Source organism: Sturnira hondurensis, unplaced genomic scaffold, assembly GCF_014824575.4.
Source record: "Sturnira hondurensis isolate 20B ecotype Veracruz unplaced genomic scaffold, ASM1482457v3 Scaffold0007208, whole genome shotgun sequence".
NCBI lineage: Eukaryota > Metazoa > Chordata > Mammalia > Chiroptera > Phyllostomidae > Sturnira > Sturnira hondurensis.
Genome location: NW_028079839.1, coordinates 1,419,516 through 1,438,370, shown reverse-complemented (window position 1 = coordinate 1,438,370; position 18,855 = coordinate 1,419,516). Strand labels below are relative to the sequence as shown.

The following is an 18,855-nucleotide window of genomic DNA, read 5'->3' as shown; positions in this document are numbered from 1 at the left end:
ACCACGGGAAGACCCTTAAGTGCCACTGCACCATACACGTAATGGTCAAGACAGCAAATTCACCCGTACTTTATCAAAATTAAACTTTTAAAAAAGAAACAAATGAACCCTGGCCAGTGTAGCTCAGTGGATTGAGCACAGGCCTGCGAACCACACAATCACGGTTCAATTCCCAGTCAGGGCACATGCCTGGGTTGCAGGCCAGTTCCCAGCAGGAGACTCACAAGAGGCAACCATACATTGATGTTTCTCTCCCTTTCTCCTTCCCTTCCCCTCTAAAGATAAATAAATAAAATCTTTGTAAAAAAGGAAACAAATGATACAAAAGCATTATTTGGAGATATTAGAAATGCTGTTCAAATAACACTGATGCAGCATTCCTTTCTCTCTCCAAAAAGATAAAAATGTTTAAATTTCATGTAACTGTATTGAAATTGAGGATCATTCTGTAAAATAAATGCCTGGACTCTTTGAATATGCTAATGTCATGAAAGAGTAAATTAAAAAACAACAACCCCGAGGCACTGTTAAAGAGGCAGCTGAAGAGCTCAAACAACTAAATCATATTACAGCCCTTGACTGGGTGGGCGTGGGGCAACAGCTACCGGTGTAAGTACTGGTGGAAACAAGTATGGACTCTGACGATTACACTGTGTGGTTATGGAGAGAAAACATCTTTATTTGCAGGACATGCGTGCTGAATGACATCTGCCAATGGCAGATGCCACGACATTTGCAGCTAAGCTCTCGAAGGGCACAGAAAAAACGCACAGGGAAAGAGAGACAGGGACACCCGTCCCCGGGAGAGAGCAGAAGCGGGCACAGCAGCAGCGACTGTAAAGATATAGGTCAAAGGTATGTGGTGCTCCATCTATCACACGTCCAACTTCTCCGCAGGTTTGGAAACTTTTCAGAATAAGAGGCTGGTGGAGGGGAAAACATGGTTGCCTCTGCAGAGCAGGACTGAAGGTAGGTAAAAGAAAACACACTTGCTTTTGTCATAAATTCTTCTATTTACACTACTCAATTTTTCAGCCATGTGTAAAATTTAATGTTTAAAATTAAAGTTATTTTATGGTAAACAGTAAAGTCCTCCAGAGTCTAAACATCTCTTTAAATATTTAAATAATACATTTGAGTTTCATCATTCAAGTGTTCATTTAATGCAGTGCTTTGTAAGAATGAAGGCCTTTACTAAACTGATGACCACATCCCGACGTCAGCATCATATAATCAGGGACCCCAGACACACCAGCTTTCTCAGCATCAGGAGGCACGCCGTTGGCTGGCAGGCCTGGGTCATCATCACGTCTAAGACCAGGGGTTAGGTCTCAGACAGGTGAACAGCACGAGAGGAACACTGCTGGCCTTCCATTTCTGCCACTGCTGTCCCTTTGCCTCGACACACCTGTTCCTGGAAACTTCTATTACCTCGGGTGTCTCAAAGAACTTTCAAAAGCCACACTGAACTGGCCGTGGGAAAGAAAACGTGGGTGTATTCCCTAAATTAGAATCTTTGTATTGCTGAGAATTATCACAATTCACTTAAAATTCTTGACATAAAATGCTACTTCATAAGCACAGTTCCAAAAATCACAAGAGGAAATCCTTAGAAACCAAAATGTTTCTGAAGATAATATCCCTTTCATGGTGCTAAAAATACTTCTATGACCTGTGACATCAACTACTTCGGATAAGAAAGGAGACCCACCAGCGAGGAGGATGTGTGCGGAGTGAAAAGACCGAATTTTCACAGCTACACACACATCCCAAGTAAGAGCATCGCCCAGTTCACCGAGGACATACAAGGTGTCGCCAGCACGCTGGCGCTGCGCTTTCCTTTTATGGGGGCAGTGCCAAAGATTTGCTGCAGGAGTCTATATATATTTTGGACTCTATTAAAAGCTGTTAACAGAATATTTTAACTCAAACCATTTTTGTTTTAAAAAATGCTATTTAGTCCTGGCTGGTGTGGCTCAGTGGATTTAGTACTGGCCTGAGAACCAAAGGGTCTCTGGTTCAATTTCCAGTCAGGGCACATCCCCAGTTGGGGGTGCACAAGAGGCAACCACACACTGATGTTTCTCTCCCTCTCTCTCCCTCCCTTTCACTCTCTCCAAAAATAAATAAATAAAATATTTTCTAAAAATGTTATTTAAAACCTCATGGTTTTAAATGTCTAAGACTCAAGACCTCGTCTTCAGGCTTTTATGCATAGGTAAAGCAACATTTTACAGAAAACAAGGGCACTAAGGAGAAGAGTAACTTTCAGGAGAACACTCAATCTGGTATCAGTATAAAGTCAAGTTCATAAACAAAATGGCCCATTAGCATCCTAGAATAAATCAAGCACTAAAAACATAATAATAATAACCGTAACTTAACCAGCTGAGTACTGGAAATATTGAAAGGAACATTTTGTAAAATACATAACTGTCTAACCACCAATCTGTACACCTGAAACTAATACAAAATAGTACTGAACAGGGGTGGACTAGGATGGAGCTAAATGGCAAAAAACTGTATTTGAACAATTAAAATAAAAAAATAAAAATAAATAATTTAAAGATACTAATATTGAATGTAAATGTAATTGAAACGTAAGATTTAAAGTCCTTTTCAAAAAATACAAAATAACCATAACTTTAATCTATCAGAACAGTGAACAATTTCATCAGCTTCCTCTCTAAATTCCCAACAGATGAGCTCCAAAAATCAAACACGGGAACACAGGTCTGCTACTGGGCTAGTGCTTCCCAGAAGTGGTAACTACCACTGAGGGGTTCCACAGAGCAGGAAGAATGCTAAGGATGGAAAACTGTCCAAATAGCTATGGTACACCAACTGTAAAACAGGCAAACACAACCCAAGAAAACAGACCAAATACCACAGAAATTCCACACTAAAAATCAAGTCCAAATACTATGGCCTACCCATGGAATGCTGGGAAACAGCAGTGGCTGACAGATGACCTTGGGACATAGCAGTCAGCTTCATAAAGGCATATCCATCTAGCTGACTTGGACAAAGACAGGACTGAGAACATTAATATTCACAGTTATCAAAAGTTATTAAAATGTCCCAGTGACCTGTTGGTGTGGCTCAGCTGGCTGAGCACCCTCCCACAAAGCAAAAGGTTGCTGGTTTGATTCCCACTCAGAGCACATGCCTAGGGTGCAGGTTCAGTCCCCAGTCAAGGTGCATCCAAGAAGTGATTGATGTTTCTCTCTGACATCAATGTTTCCCTTTCTCTAAAAATTAAAAGAAAAAAAAGTTCCAGTAACAGTACTTTCAACCATATCACGCAGGAAAAAAAAGTGTGCGGTATTGCTTTATAGTAATAAATAAATATATATATATATATTTGGTCTTCTTCATCCACTGTGCCTGGCACATAGTCTTTTCAAGGAATCAACTTGGGACTCAAATTTAAATGTTCCTTTTTTTAGGAAGGGCAACTGACTCAATACACCAGAACCAAAATGGCATTAAGTAGTGCTGCCCTACTCTCTAGGGACATTATCATCTACCCAGTGAAAAGGATAGATTAGCATTGACATGACCTCCCAGAAAAATACCTGGCACTCAACCATCCCAGCTCCCACCCGGAGGTCAGGTTCTGGCAACACTATCCCCAACGCCTGCTCACCACAGGTGTGACTGATGTGAAACTTACACCCAACAGTCGTGTGCGAGATCCTTGCTCAACACTGTCAAGGCTCCAGTTTACTTTTGCCCTTTCAAAAATTCGATCCCCTCATTCCCGTTTTAACAGCTACAAAGCTGGCCCTCAGAGGTTGAGGGTTTTCCCCCTCAATATTTCTCACATCTGATACTTAGTAAAATTAAGTATTTATTTTAAACTTAGTGTACATACTTTGGAGACGTTTTTTAGTGTATGTGTTGCCAAAGGCACCGCTGAAATAACTTTTTTAAAAGCATAACATCAGCAACATCTTAAAAGCCGTAAGACAACATGTCTAATGAAGTCTGGACAACATGAGGAAGACTGAAAAGGAAACAAAGATTAATTTTCAGTAAATGTGGACTTCTGTTAATTAACCCAACAAAATATAAATGAGAAAAAATATTTTTTAGCACATTTCAGAGATCAAGACATTACTACCTAACAAAGACAGGGCCATAATCTTTTTCATACAACAGTTCAGAACCATATTTACTGTTCAAGGTGTAGTGAATGAACAGTAAATGTATTTGCGGATAGAAAAGACAGAATCCACATCACCAAAAATCAAGTACAACCAATCCTTAGCCCAACGAACCCAGAAACTCTGGAGTGGGTGGGAATAGGAACTTAATGACAAAGAAGTTGCTTTATAAACAAGCCCAAATCCAATATTGGACCTGCTGGTAGGAGTTTTTGTTCCACTTTTAAAATAAACTCACAGCTCTTAGAATTTTGAAGAGGCATTAAGGATGGTTATTCAAAAGAAAAAAGAATATGTGGAAAGAAATAAAAGGTAGCACCAAGAAGACAGACAGGTAACACCATGTAGTCATAAAAACAAGAAATAATAGCCATAAAGACAATTATTAGCTCAGTGGATTGAGTGCTGGCCTATGAACCAAAGGGTCGCCAGTTTGATTCCCAGTCAGGGCACATGCCTGGGTTGTGGGCCAGGTCCCCAGTAGGGGTGCACAAGAGGCAATCACACATTGATGTTTCCCTCCCTCCCTCCTTTTCTCCCCCACCTCTAAAAATGAATAAATAAAATCTTTTAAAACAAAGTAATACTGATTGGTCTAACTTGTATGCTTCAAGGAGAGAAATCATTTCCAAGTAGTTCTTAACCCTGACATCGAATATCTTAAAGTAACAATAAACCTGATTCCTAAAGAACTGTATGACCCAAAAGAGGTTAAGAATCACTGCGATGTAGCTTACTTCCATCTATAAACTCACACACTGTGCCAGCACCTTGTAGTAAACGTGCACAGTACACTACGGCTTGCAAAAATGATTTTAAGGGCGTTCCAAAGGACACGGCTAATTGAGACAATCATGCCTAGATACAAAAGGTCACATCGTGAAAGATTCCATTTATATGGAATGTCCAGACCAGATAAACCCCCAGAGACTGCCGGCTCCTAGTTCAGGCACCTACAGGAGGCAACCAATGGGTGCTTCTGTCTCCCATCGATGTTTCTCTCTTTCCTGGCCTCTCTCCCTCCCAGCTCTCTAAAAGCAATGAAAAACTGTCCTTGGATGAGGACTGTTTCAAGAAAAAAATGTTTAAGAAAACAATGGGATGAAATGGGACAGCACAGACCGAAGATGGCACAGGACAGCAGCGACTGGAACTAACAGTCACTAAGTGCCTACTGTGTTTGGTGTTCAGAGGGTTCGTCTGCTGAGACATTCTTTTTGCCAGTATGAAACAAAAATAAAAAATTCAGGTTTCTTAGAATCTCCTCTTAGGACTTGCAGATTCACAGAACTATGTCTTCCACATTCTTGGGACTACATTCAGGGGGATAAACAAAAGAAAAACTGAGGAAAACATATACACAGCTAAGCCGCAGTCCCACATATTTACCTTTAGTAGTCACTCAACATCTCCTTTGCAAATCTAGATGTCAAAGAAAGCACTCCACCCAAAAAAACTGAATCACCAAATTCAAACAGCTAACCCACTCAAAGAAAGAAAACATGGAAGAGTCGAACAACTGCTTTGGGGAATTAGACCGTAAATAACTCACTCACAACACGTCTGTCCTTGAATGGCTAGGAGCCAGTAACTGGGACCAACGTGGAGAACCCCCCTTAGAAAAGCAGTGAAATCAGAAAGCATTTACGGAATCAGGTGGCCTTGTGAAATCAGTTTCATAAAGTCAGCATCGTTTACTACACGCCATTCACACTACATTAACATCAGTGCTTTCAAGGTCGGTATTAGGTTTGTCAGACTCCTTGGAGTCACATTTTTGTGGTATTTTTAACATCTGACTAAAGCGTCTATCGTCACAAGATGCTCACGCTGTTTACAAACACTGAAGCAGCAGCTGGCGTTCCTCCGTCACACCTTGTTACAGTAAACAGAGTAGCGGTTTTAAACTCCAGGTCTGTATTTTACTACTGACGAGTAAAAAGCTTTGCTTTAACTTAAAAGTATTTCTCCCTACTGATGGAGAGACACATACACAATGAAACAGAAGCAATTCAGAACCAGGCTATCAAGATCACATACTAACTTGGTAAATGAACTAAATGCTAAGTAAGACTGACCCTGCCTGTATCTTTCAAGCCATTTCAGTATCTTTTCCCATCCCATTCAATAAAATGCAGAAACTTACCCACACAGGCATTGAGGAAGAGCCAATCGGTCTTTTTCATCCTGTTTTTAATTTGCTTTAGTTTTTTAAAGTCCACCTCCAGTTCCTCCTTGCTGCCAACAGCACCAGCCAACTCGATCCTCTGAAAATCCATTTTCATTTCAGAGTCTCGTTTCGTAGTAGGAGGCGATCTTCTCTGGCTATTACCGCTGCTGCAGCTTCCCCTCCACCGAGCTCTGTCTTGCTCGTTTATGATGGAAGAAGCCTCTTCAGTCTCTGCCAACTCTATTGCATCAATATTATTAGGTCTGGGATGATCACAAACGACACATTTTTTAGCCTTGGCCCAGTTTTCATATGTGCAAATAGAACAAGTCCAATGCTGGGTCCTTGTGTTCAGTTTATTTCTGTCATTGTATTCCTCGCAAGGATCAACAGAAAAAGCAACTGGCCTTGAACCAGATCCTGAGGATTGAGGAGATTCTGTGGGACTCCTGGTCCTACGTTGGGATAAGCACTGGGTACATCTGATTGCTCTTGGCCAGTTCAAATACGTGCACATGTGGCACGACCATTTATTTGCATTTTCCATGCTGTAAGAAGACTTCACCCTGGGTCTTGCACTAGAGTCTGGGCATATCAAAGGACTACTTCCTCCTTCAGTGCTAGAAGGATCCCAATCTCGACCAACATCACTCGAACCGCTTTTAAATGGGTCTTCTGTGATGATAGTGCCACTCGGTCTCTGGGCACGACACATGGTACACTTGATCGCGGACGGCCAGTTTTCGTACGTACAATATTCACAAGCCCACTTAATTCCACGTTCTGACATTGTGCACTTCTTGAAGTGAGTTATGTCAAGCAGGAAGCTATAAATAATTAGGACATGGTTATTAATACAAAAATTACATAATTCCACCTCTGAAAATATGCCCCCAAAATAAAAGTGCACTTCCACTTAAAAATTTTTCAAAAGATGCATGTAGAGATTTCATACTGAACTCTACTTTTCCTTTTTGATTTTCATAGATCAAAATTTATTTTCATAAATCATATAGATTTTCATAAATCTATAAAGAAAAACCTTAGCTCTCTCAGGATTTGTTTTATTTATTTATTTATTTGTTTATTTATTGCTCTCTCAGGATTGGATGGAATTGTATTTCAGAATGTAAGAGACAGGCGGAAGATAAAGAGGTTTGCTTTAAGAGGGAAGGAGGTTAAAACAGGGAAGCTGCTAACAGAAATATTTCATTTCGGCCAGTCATCACCATCAATTTAGAAAAGAAACCAACAGTTAAAAGACTCAGGGAAAGAAAAGAACACGAACCAAGTACCTTCAACACATAACCATTCCCACACTATGAACAATACAGATTAGTGTGCTATCTGGGTACAGCATCTAGATCAAAGTCAATTCTATCATTTTTGCTAAGGAAGAAAAGCAGCTTAAAAGTGCTAATTATCCACTGTTCTTAGTAAGTACAGGTGAAAAAAGAAAGACGCTGAGGAGTAACCCTCACAACTAAACAGGAACACTGACACAGATAAAACTGCGTGAGAGCCTGTACTTGTTCCTCTTCACGACCCAGCCTGTCTGAGACACATAAACAAACGTGAAAATCATCTACACTTAGGACAACGAAATCGGCAAAATTTCGCTTAGCTACCAGCATATCACTCCGATAGAATTTTGATATTTACTCAGAAATATTCAGTGTTTGAAATACACTCAGAATTCAATTCATATTAAAATATATTCACTATTTTAAAGTTTCCTAGGATTCTACACTGGGCTTATTACTAACACTACACTATAATGAAGACTTCACTGTTTAATGACAACCAATTTATAAAATGAAGAAGCTCACATGTAAATTTAATGGTGACTCTTTTATTAAACCGCCTGAATTTAGGCAATGGCCACTAATGCCCGCCTCTCTGTGTTCTTAAATCCCTTCTCAACTAAATTAATGTTGTCTCCACCTATTTCTAACCAGAGAAGTAAAAGAAATCCCAGACAGAGTAGAGAAGTCCTTCCTTCTCTTTCTTGGGGATTTTCCCCGAACCTGACAGCTCAGTCTTCCACTTCATAAGTGCACTGTGTCCCTGCTTGCCAAGTCCTCAACTCCCCCTTTCAGCGTGAACTCTGTTGAAGGACAAATGCACTGTCAGAACGGCTACTAGTTAATAGCCCAAACAGAAGTCACTTACTAAGATTTCAGTTTCCACGCTATGACCTCCACCTTGCACATGACTAGGGTAAGAGCGTGGTTTAGAATCAGACCGAAGACAAGGCTCAGTCTTCATGCTGGCTCAGACTCTGACTTCCTCAGGAGATCCTGCAAAACGTGACAAGCGGTTCTGTCTGACTGCGAATAGCTCTCTTCCTGTAAAGGAGACCAAAACTGAATTTCACTTGAAGCCTGCTACTTTATCCAAGAGTATTTTTAAAGCTTTACTTTAATCCTACTCATTTCTTTTAATAATGAACTACTATGTTTAGAATTTTAATTTAACACAGCAATAAAAGTAGCCAATTGGGCAGATCAAATTAAACAATGGAAAGACATTTTTCTGTGGAACCTTAACCAGAAGGCACTGATAGGCACAGTAACACCAACTCAGCAGCGCTAAGCCTACTGTCTCTGCACTACCTGTTAAGACTGAAGGGGGAGGGGCGCGTGCACACACACGGTCTGCCAGAAGGCAGGCTTAGCCTGAGGGTGGTTGACAGGGTACGTGAATGTCCTGCTCTGAGACAGACAGCAAACCTGACATTACACCTGAAATGCCATATGATGTGCTTGAGTGTGATACTGTTATGTTACAGAAGAACATGCTTATGATTTTATAATAAAAGACTTTGCAATAAAGAAGGGTGTTATTTGTGCCAGACCCTGTATGTACTGCTTATATTTAGCTTTGAAGTCTTTTTCTCCTTCAGTAACTGTATTTTACGTATGTATGGGGGGGGGGCTGCATTGACTCAGCTAATTTACACTCACTCTGCTTAGATTTTGAACTGCAATTTGTACACACTGATCATACACAGTGTGGCAAGTATGTGACAGTCAGGGAGCTACAATCACAGAAGTGTCCCTGAAATGGACAACTGAGATTTGATGGCAGTTTTCATATCCATTAAGCAGTGTCTTCCTTTAGTTTCTCAGGAATAAAATTAATTACTTGTTCACACTATTGGATATTAAAATGAGCAAGTAGAAACTTATCATTACAAGAACAAATGTCATAATAAACACATCCAGGGCTACTATAATTAATTTCAATATTTTATTTCTAATATTCACATTCAAAATTTCATGCATCCTTTGATTACGTGTTACTTTGATGTTTATAAACTCAACTAAACAGCTCTCCTTACATTATTACATTATCTTCGCTAATCTTCACAGAACTAATGTCTGGCATAGAAAATGAAGAATCATTGTCATATATGTCTGGTAAATAGCCTGCACTTTCTGAAAAAATACAAAAACAAGGTCAAGGTTTTAAGATAAGGTCGTTGTATTAGAAAATGATGTCACTGAATTAGATACAGTATCCACTCAGTGGGGAATTGAGACTGTAGGAATATTGCTTTTTGTTAATTGAAGCTAAAATTCATTGGAGAGGATTATTTGAGAGCCCTTTATACTGGTGGTAATCAGTAAATGGAATGTAAGAGTAAAAATAACAATAGCTCAATTAGGTGACTTTGCATTACTGATATGAAAATAACACTAAGAACACCTTTTCTTCCAGATGTCAAACATCCCTCATAGGACATAAAACCATTTTAATAGCACCAGTTCTGTTGGTATTGCACACTGAAAAAAAAAATTACTAAATCTTTTAAGATATATTCATATGTCCAAGTACAATAAATGTAATTTACAAGTCTAATTTTGCATAAACACAGATCTCCAATTCTATCCAATGAATCATACTTCAACTGGTATAATAAAGCAACAATAAAATCTGCATAATCGGTACCTTATTTAAAGGGAACGAGACACAACTGCTAGTCTTAAATACACATCCCTCGGTTCTCAGAAGAACACTGCCGGGTTCAAGGACAGTGCCAGTAGCGCCCAGTGCTGGGAACCACAGCCCACAGGACGGCAGGAGTGGCAGGCCCTCCCTACAGACAGACTGAGTGGCATCTCCGCGGGCGCCAGCCGTTCTCCAGTGTGAGACTCCTCACTGCTCTTTGAACTGTATTTTCCAGTTCAAATAATGATAAAAGCACAAGTATTATGGACATATGGACTAATGGCTGGGGGAAAGAGAGCGACTAGTAATTGAACATTTTTTACATTGTCATGCTTAAAAATGCATTCATTAGAACACATTTGTGAAGCACTGCTAACACTGTAGAGACAACACCTCGCTGTACTAAAGTCAGGTCCTCAAACTGTAGCTATACTACGAGTTCCCCCAACCACATTCCCCGGTGTTCACGTGCAAAACCTTACTACAACCCTCTGAAAAAGAACTGGGGAAGTACAAACTCCTTAAGAAACAAATTAAAAGAAGCTCAGCTGCCAGTTTCAAATGAGGTTATCCAAACAAAGGACTAATAGCACACTTTAAGATTCTAAATTAGTTGTATGAGTATGTCTATATTTAGTTACATAAATATTTATTAATATAATAGTTCATATAAGAAGAAGAAATGCTCAAAAAGCATTTAGGGGAATATGAATGAAGCTAAAACTAAGAGGATATTCCAAACATGTTGAATATTTAGGCTCTGTTAAAATATTACAAGGTAATGAATTCTGAACTGTAAGCTTTATATAAAGTATTACTTAACTCTTAAAGCAAAAATCCCAGACACTCCCTCTTCTCTCCTCAGCATCTTTCGGCACCACTGTCTCCCCAACATCCCTCGACAGAACACCTGGTCTGAACCCCCTGAGCAAGGCCGTGTGACTGACCAGGAGATGACCCTCCCCTTCCCACTCTGCCCTTGAGTCGGGGCTCCCACAGCTCAGCAAACCCCATACAAACCCCTTCCCACCTCTCACAGCAGACTCCCAGCCTGCTGCCCCTGGTTTCCATGGCGAACGTCAGTAACATCCCATGTCCAGCATCAATTCAAAAGCACCCTGAATTCTGCCTTCTCTCCACAGAGTCTCTCCAGTGGGCTCTGCCCAAACAGTTCCTCTCTCCCCAGCCCAGCTGCCGTCAACCCTGTCCCGGGGCCAGGTCAGCCTCCTCTAACAGCCTCCGAAGTGCCATCCCTTTCTACACCCACCCAGGTCAATTCCAAGCAATTCTCCAAACGGCAGGGCGTTCTGAAGCAGTCAGCATCCCCTCCCCGCCCCACGCACACACTCACTCACTCCCAACACACCCATCCCAAACTCACGCACGTACCACCAGCCCTCGACCAGACACTCGTGATAGCACACCTGAGACACCCAAGTGCAACAGACACACACTTCTGGTGAGTCCTGCCCATCCTGTAAGGCTCAGTTCAAAGCCTCATCTCTCTCACTGCGTTTCTTCGAGTCACTTCAAGTCCTGGCAACTACACTTCTCCTGCTATCGGCTCCCACTGGATCTCCTCCCGGAGCTCAGTTCTGAACCCTGTGTTTTCCCTACGTCAGTCCCTGCCCCCCGTTTTCAATCAGGTAGCCAAACTTTCAAAAACGCTGCCTCAGGGATTCTCCTGGCATGGAACGTGAGCCAGTCCCAAGTTTAGTGAGACCCACTGAACAGACCACCCTGAGCCACCTGGAAAAGGAGAGAGGAGTTCTGCGTAATCTCAGACAAGCCAAAGACATTCTAGAGGATGGTCTCCACTCCTGCATAAGACCTCAGTGGGAAGCGTCTGCCACGGACTGCCAGAGGCCCTGCCACAGGCACACACGATGTGGTTAGCTGTGCAAATCCTGTAAAGGGCACAAGTACAAAAACTTTTACAATATCCTCTGAAAATACTAAATCTATGTGCAACTGTGTACAGAGAACCAAGAATACGCAAATCTCGAAGATGAGCTAACCATCCTCCCCCACAGTGGGCACCATCATGCACCATCTGAATTAAACACACCTGCTGAGGCCCTTTCCCAGGAATCTGTGGACAAGCTGGACGAAGTAAATTTAGTTGTAACAAAGGCCAAGGTCATCTGCCTTGGTGACCTTGAGGTAAAAATATAAAGAACATGAAAGTTTACATGGTAATATGTTAACATTGTGTTTTTTAAAAAATTTTCTTTTAAAGGCTATTTTTAGAGAGGGGGGTGGCAGGGAGAAGGTGAGAGAGAGAAACATTAACTGGTCACCTCTCGCACGCCCCCAAGACCTGGCGCACAATCCAGGCATATTCCCTGACTGGGAATCAAACCAGTGACCTTTCAGTTTGCAGGACCATACTCAGTCCACTGAGCCACACCAGCCAGGGCTAAAAAAACTGTCTTAAACCACTAGACAATTAGTAATCCGTTCATCAAAAGACCAACAGACACAAAATTAATTTACAGCCTGCCAAATCTCACAGAAAACAATCGAGTCGTTTCAAGAGGAACTCTATTATATTCACGTACTAGAACTTTATGTGCAATTCTGCCAACTGCCTCTACTTCAACTCCCTCAACTTCTTTAGTTCCTAGGCAGTAACAACAAAGGAAGAAGGATGTGGGTGTGTGTGTATGCATGTGTTATGGTCTGTCCAGAAAGTACTTGGCCATGTAATACAAAAAAGACATTTATTGAGTGAGATACAGACACAAGAAACACTACACAGGACAATGACGCCTCAGCCCCCTCCAAAGCAGGCACCTAGGGACCTCACCCAGTTCTCCCAGTCTCCAGCAGCTGCCTTGTTGTGTTCCCCTGAATCTCATCAGCAGTCTAAAATCTCTTCCCTTTCAAAGGTGATTTGAGTTTCAGAAAAAGCCAGAAGTCGTGGGGCACCAAATCTGGGCCGTAGAGGCTGAGTCACCTGGGTGATGTGGTGTTCCACCAAACACTCTGCACAAGACATGAAGCATGAGTGGGCGCACTGCTGTGATGAGGGTGCCAGTCACCAGCTGCCCATAGCTGAAGCCTTCTGAACCATGCAAACAGTTTCAGTGGAGAAATGTTCAAGCTTAATGCAAAATTGGATGCAGATGAGTTGTTCCACTCTCTCAAACATTTTGAATGCAATGGCCACACAGTACACATGCTCACTCAACAGCGTCTGCCACCCCCACTGCCTAGTACAGTGAAGCCGTCATTGGTCACGCATGTGCATTCCAGGCAACTCTCCTTGGCTGCCAGGTTACATTGATGTCATGCAAAGTGTTCTCATTATGTTAACAATGGCTGGAATTTTTCTGGACAGGCCTCATACATACGCACACACTTGAAATTTTCCATAATGAAAAGATTTTAAAATCTACCAATGCCCTTGTTGGTGTAGCTCAGTGGATTGAGCATGGGCCTGCAAACCAAAGGACGGCAGTTCGATTCCCAGTCAGGGCACATGCCTGGGTTGCAGGCCAGTTCCCAGCAGGGGACGCACAAGAGGCAACCATACATTGATATTTCTCTCCCTCTCTCCTTCCCTTCCCCTCTAAAGATAAATAAATAAAATCTTTAACAAAATCAATTAATTGTAATCCATCCTATCAGCAGGCTCCAGAAACAAGCAAAAACTACCACACGTGGCACCATGAACCCTTGCAGAAAAGGCATCTGACAAAATTCAACACTCAATCATGATTTTCAAAAAAGCTCTCAGCAAATTAGGAATACAGGGGAACTTCCTCAACTTGATAAAGACTATGCACAAAAAATAAAACCAAACCTACACCTGACATGATACTTACTGGTGAAAAACTAGGAACTCTCCCTGTAAGACAAGGATGCCCCTCTCACTACTCCACTCCGCCATTCAACATTAAACTGGAAATTCTAGCTAATGCTGTAAGGCAAGAAAAGGAAATAAACACAAAACAATTTTTAGAACTAAAATAATTACAGGATACAAAATACACAAAAGTTAATTACCTTCCTATATACCAGCAATGAAATCTGAAATTAAAAACATGTATCATTTACATTAGCACCCCCAGAACTGAAATACTCAGGACTAACCCTAACAAAATATGTACAAGATATAGTTGAGGGAAACTAGAGAATTCTGATGAAAGAAATCAAAGAACTAAATGAAGAGATATTCCACGTTCATGGATAGGAAGACAACATTGTCAAAAATCTCAATTCTTCCCAACTTAATCAAGAGAGTCAATGCAATCCCATTCAAAATCCCAACAAGTTATTTTGTAGGCATCAACAAATTGATTCTTAAGTGTATATGGAGAAACATGAGAATCAATAACCAACACAACGCTAGAGAAAAAATAAAGAGGACCAGCTACCCTAATATCAAGACATACAATAAAGCTACAATAATCAAGACTGTGATACTAGAAAAAAACAAATGGGAAAATGGAATAGAACAAGAAGCCCAGAAACAGACCCACATATACAGCATCAACTGATCTTTGAGAGCAGTAAAGGCAATACAACAGGGAAAAAAAGTCTTTTAAAAAAATGGTGCTCAACTAGACACACCTATGCAAAAAAAAAAAAAAGGACACTAAAACACAGACCTCACACCCTTCACAAAAACTAACTGAGAACCAATCATAGGCCTAATGTAAAGTGCAGAGCTATAAAATTCCTAGAAAATGGGACTTCCGCCAAGATGGAGGCATAGGTGGAAACACTGTGCCTTCTCCCACAATCAAGTTTGAATACAACAAAGGTCTGGAGAACAAAGACGCAGCCAAAGAATAGAAAATTGAACTATACGGAAGTCCGACAACGACAAACCCGTTCAACTAGACCGGTAAGAGGGGCGGAGCCAGCAGCGGAGTGGGGACAGGCAAGAAAGATCCCCCCGACCCCAGGCACCCAGGAAGCTCTGAGTTGGGCTGACCCAGTTAAGGCTCGGGGCGGGGAGCTGGCTTCGGTCACACATGCGCCCGCAGATAAACCAGCAAAGGAGTGAGCAGTGAGACGGATCGCGCAGGCCCCAGTGGGCGAACCTAGTGGCGGGCTGACTGAGGTCGCACATTCTCACGCAGTGGGACAGATCGCATGGCCCGAAGTGGCAGCAGGAGGAGGCAGAGGGGGCCCGACATTGCTTTCCTTTGGCCCCGCCCCCACATACAGCATCACAACCCAGTGACTAAGTGGCCTGGCCTTGGTGAATACCTAGGGCTCCGCTCCTCATACATAACAGGCACGAACAGTCCAAAATATGGCTCAAGAAGAACTCAAAGCCCCAGAGCCGACAACTCTAAGCAACCAGAAATAGTGAACCTCTCAGATGAACAATTCAAGACACTGGTGATCAGGATGCTCACAGAACTGGTTGATTTTAGCCACAAATTAGAGGAACATATGAAGGCTAAACTAATTGAAATGAAGGAAAATGCACAGGAAACCAATACTGATGGAAAGGAAACTGGGACTCAAATCAATGGAGTGGACCAGAAGGAAGAACGAAACATCCAAGCAGAAAAGAACGAAGAAATGAGAATTCAAAAAAATGAGGAGAGGCTTAGGAACCTCCAGGACATCTTTAAATGTTCCAACATCCGAATTATAGGGGTACCAGAAGGGGAAAAGAAACAGCCAGAGTGGAAAAATTATTTGAACAAATAATAAAGGAGAACTTCCCCAGTCTGGCAAAGGAAATAGACTTCCAGGAAATCCAGGAAGCTCAGAGAGTCCCAAAGAAGTTGGACCCACAGAGGAACACACCAAGGCACATCATAATTACGTTAGCCAAGATTCAAATGAAGGAGAGAATCCTAGAAGCAGCAAGAGAGAAGGGGACAGTTATCTACAAAGGAGTTCCCATCAGACTGTCAGCGGATTTCTCAAAAGAGACCTTACAGGCAAGAAGGGGCTGGAAGGAAGTACTCCGAGTCATGAAATCCAAAGACCTACATCCAAGACTGCTCTATCCAGCAAAGCTTTCATTTAGAATGGAAAGGCAGATAAAGTGCTTCTCAGATAAGGTCAAGTTCAAGGAGTTCATCATCACCAAGCCCTTATTATATGAAACGTTAAAGGGACTTATCTAAGAAAAAGAAGATAAAAAATATGAACAGTGAGAGGACAGCAAACTCACAGTCACTAACAATCGCACCTAAAACAAAAGCAAACCAAGAGGACAGCTAGATCAGGAGCAGAACCATAGAAATGAAGAACACATGGAGGGTTAGCAACAGGGGAGTGGGAGGAAGAGAAGATACAGAAAATAAGTAGCATAGATGGTAGGTAAAAAACAGATAGGGAAGAAGGCAAGAATAGTAGGGGAAATACAGAATCTAAAGAACTTGAGACACGTGGTCATAAACTAAAGGGGGGAGGGGTGTGCAGGGGGGAGGGGAATGAAAGGGGAGAATAGAACAACTGTAATGGTTTAATCAATAAAATTATTAAACCATTAAAAAAATAAAGAAATGTAAAAAAAGAGAAAAAATAAAATTCCTAGAAAATAAAATAAAAAAGAAATCTAGATGACCATGGCTAGGGCAATGTCTTTTTAAATAAATACCAAAGGAACAATCCATGGAACAAATCATTGATAAAGTGGAATGGTTAAAATTAAGAACTGCTCTGCAAAAGACACTGTCTACCCTCCCCGGGGGCCACGTGTGACCTTCCCGCCTGCGGAGCAATGCTGCCGGCAGCAGCTCTCACCCTCCGGGGGCCCTGTTTCAGGCTTCTGGATGGCATGCTCCATTTCTCCAAGCAACGGTTGCCACGCGTCTGCACTGTGCGCAGTGGCCCCAGAAGTAGAAGAAAACAACCCCAAACAGAAGGAACAGACACATTTCACCTTCCGCCTGACAGAGGCGAGGCCGGGGACAAAGTGAAGCTGATCAGGGAAATGAAGAACTACACCCTGGGCACAAACCTTGTGCAGGCAAAGAAGCCAGTGGAGTCACTGCCCCCGGGAATCAAAGCGATCGTTGCCAAGGCTGAGGCGAAGATCAAGGCAGCCCTGGAGGCGGTGGGCGGCACAGTGGTCCTGGTGGCCAGCGCTGAGGACTTGTGGAGGCGGGTACCTGGGACAGACGAGCCCCTTCCTGCTCCACCAAGCACCCAGGCTCAGCTGACAGGTACCTTGGAGCAGAACTCCGCACCGTCACCTTGGGGCAGCCCAATTCTAGAATAGGCATGGACCTACTGAGACGGGAGGGGACAGCTGCTCCTTCTGAGCAAGGGAAGTGGACTCTGGAATGTGCCCCAAGTTCCTGTGCGTCCCCGGTGGCTGCTGAGAAAATACATAGTTCAGGCCATGGGGTTGGAGGGGGCACTGTCCAAAGACTGTCAATGTAAGCCAGAAAACAGGAGAAAATATATGCAAAAGATGTATCTGATAAAGGACTGTTGTCCAAAATACTGGGCTGGCCCCAAAGTTCTTATGGTTTTTTTCTGTAAAAGACACATTTTTCATCTTCACCGATAACTTTACTGATTTGAATATTCTGAGTACGTCAGCTATTTCCCCCAAGGAATAACATTGACTGTCCCCAATTAATGTCTAGATTGGATCGCTGTCAACTCCCACTGGTCCACCCGACTGTGGAGCACCGTCCAGTGAGGACTCTCCAGCACAAACTTCACAAACCACTTCTGACAAGTTCGATCAGTCACAGCACCTTCTCCACACACTGCACAAATCTTTTTTTTTTTTTGCATTTCAGCTGCATTTTTACCTGTCTTTAAATAATAAAGCATCATATGCCAAAAATGTTGCATATTTTCTTCCATTTTCAAGATTATAATGGCTACATAAAAATTCACTTCTTTTAATAAGTTTTTTTTAAATGCACACTGGTATGACAGGTGTCACAATACAATCCAGCAAAACTGTTTTGAATGAAGTTAAAGACAACTAAGTGCTACTACAGCCACCTTACAGGAAAAAAAAATGAACTTTTTGGCCAACCCGATATACAAGGAACTCCTGAAACTCAACAGTAAGAAACCAAACACTCGATGGCTGGTGTGGTTCGGTCGACAGCCTACGAACCGAAAGGTCACTGGTTTGCTCCTGAGTCAGGGCCCCAGTTGTGCGTGTGCAAAAGGCGACCGTTCTATGTTTCTCTCCCCCTATGTCTCCCTCCCTCCCCTCTCTCTAAAAAGTAAATAAATAAAATCTTAAAAAAAATAAACACCAGCCCGATTAAAACATGAGCAAAAGACATGAACAGACAACTCACCAACGACAATATACAGATGGCAAACAAGCTATGAAAAAGTGCTCAGTATCGTATGTCAGCAGGAACTGCGAACTCCAACATCAGTGAGACCTCATTACACACCTACTAAAATCACCAGAACCCAGAACACCGACAATGCCGAATGCTGATAAGCATGGTGCTGGCAGGGATGCAAAATGATACAGCCACTTAGGAAGAGAGTTGGGCAGTTTCTTACAAAACTAAACATGTTCTTACCATGAGATCCAGCAACTGTGCACATCAGTATTTACCCAAAGGAGCTGAAAAACTATGTGCACACAGAAGCCTA

General features: G+C 42.1%; 1 protein-coding gene and 1 long non-coding RNA gene across 3 annotated transcripts in view; one reads left to right on the top strand and one right to left on the bottom strand.

Moving 5' to 3' along the window:
* Positions 1-18,855, bottom strand: part of ZRANB1 (zinc finger RANBP2-type containing 1) — a 54,279-nt gene that overhangs the window by 25,890 nt on the left and 9,534 nt on the right. The window contains exons 2-3 of one of the 2 annotated variants that reach the window (XM_037051164.1): positions 8,512-8,687; positions 6,316-7,166 (exon numbers count right to left, since the gene is read on the bottom strand). In XM_037051164.1, the coding sequence (XP_036907059.1) occupies positions 6,316-7,166; positions 8,512-8,552 (892 nt within the window). In that variant the 5' untranslated portion in view covers positions 8,553-8,687. The remainder of the gene's footprint in view (positions 1-6,315; positions 7,167-8,511; positions 8,688-18,855) is intronic. The other variant, XM_037051165.1, reaches the window with a different exon arrangement.
* Positions 1,378-17,176, top strand: LOC118990547 (uncharacterized). The gene is made up of 3 exons (XR_005067256.1): positions 1,378-1,388; positions 4,500-4,503; positions 17,101-17,176. It is a non-coding gene; the product is annotated as an uncharacterized LOC118990547 (long non-coding RNA).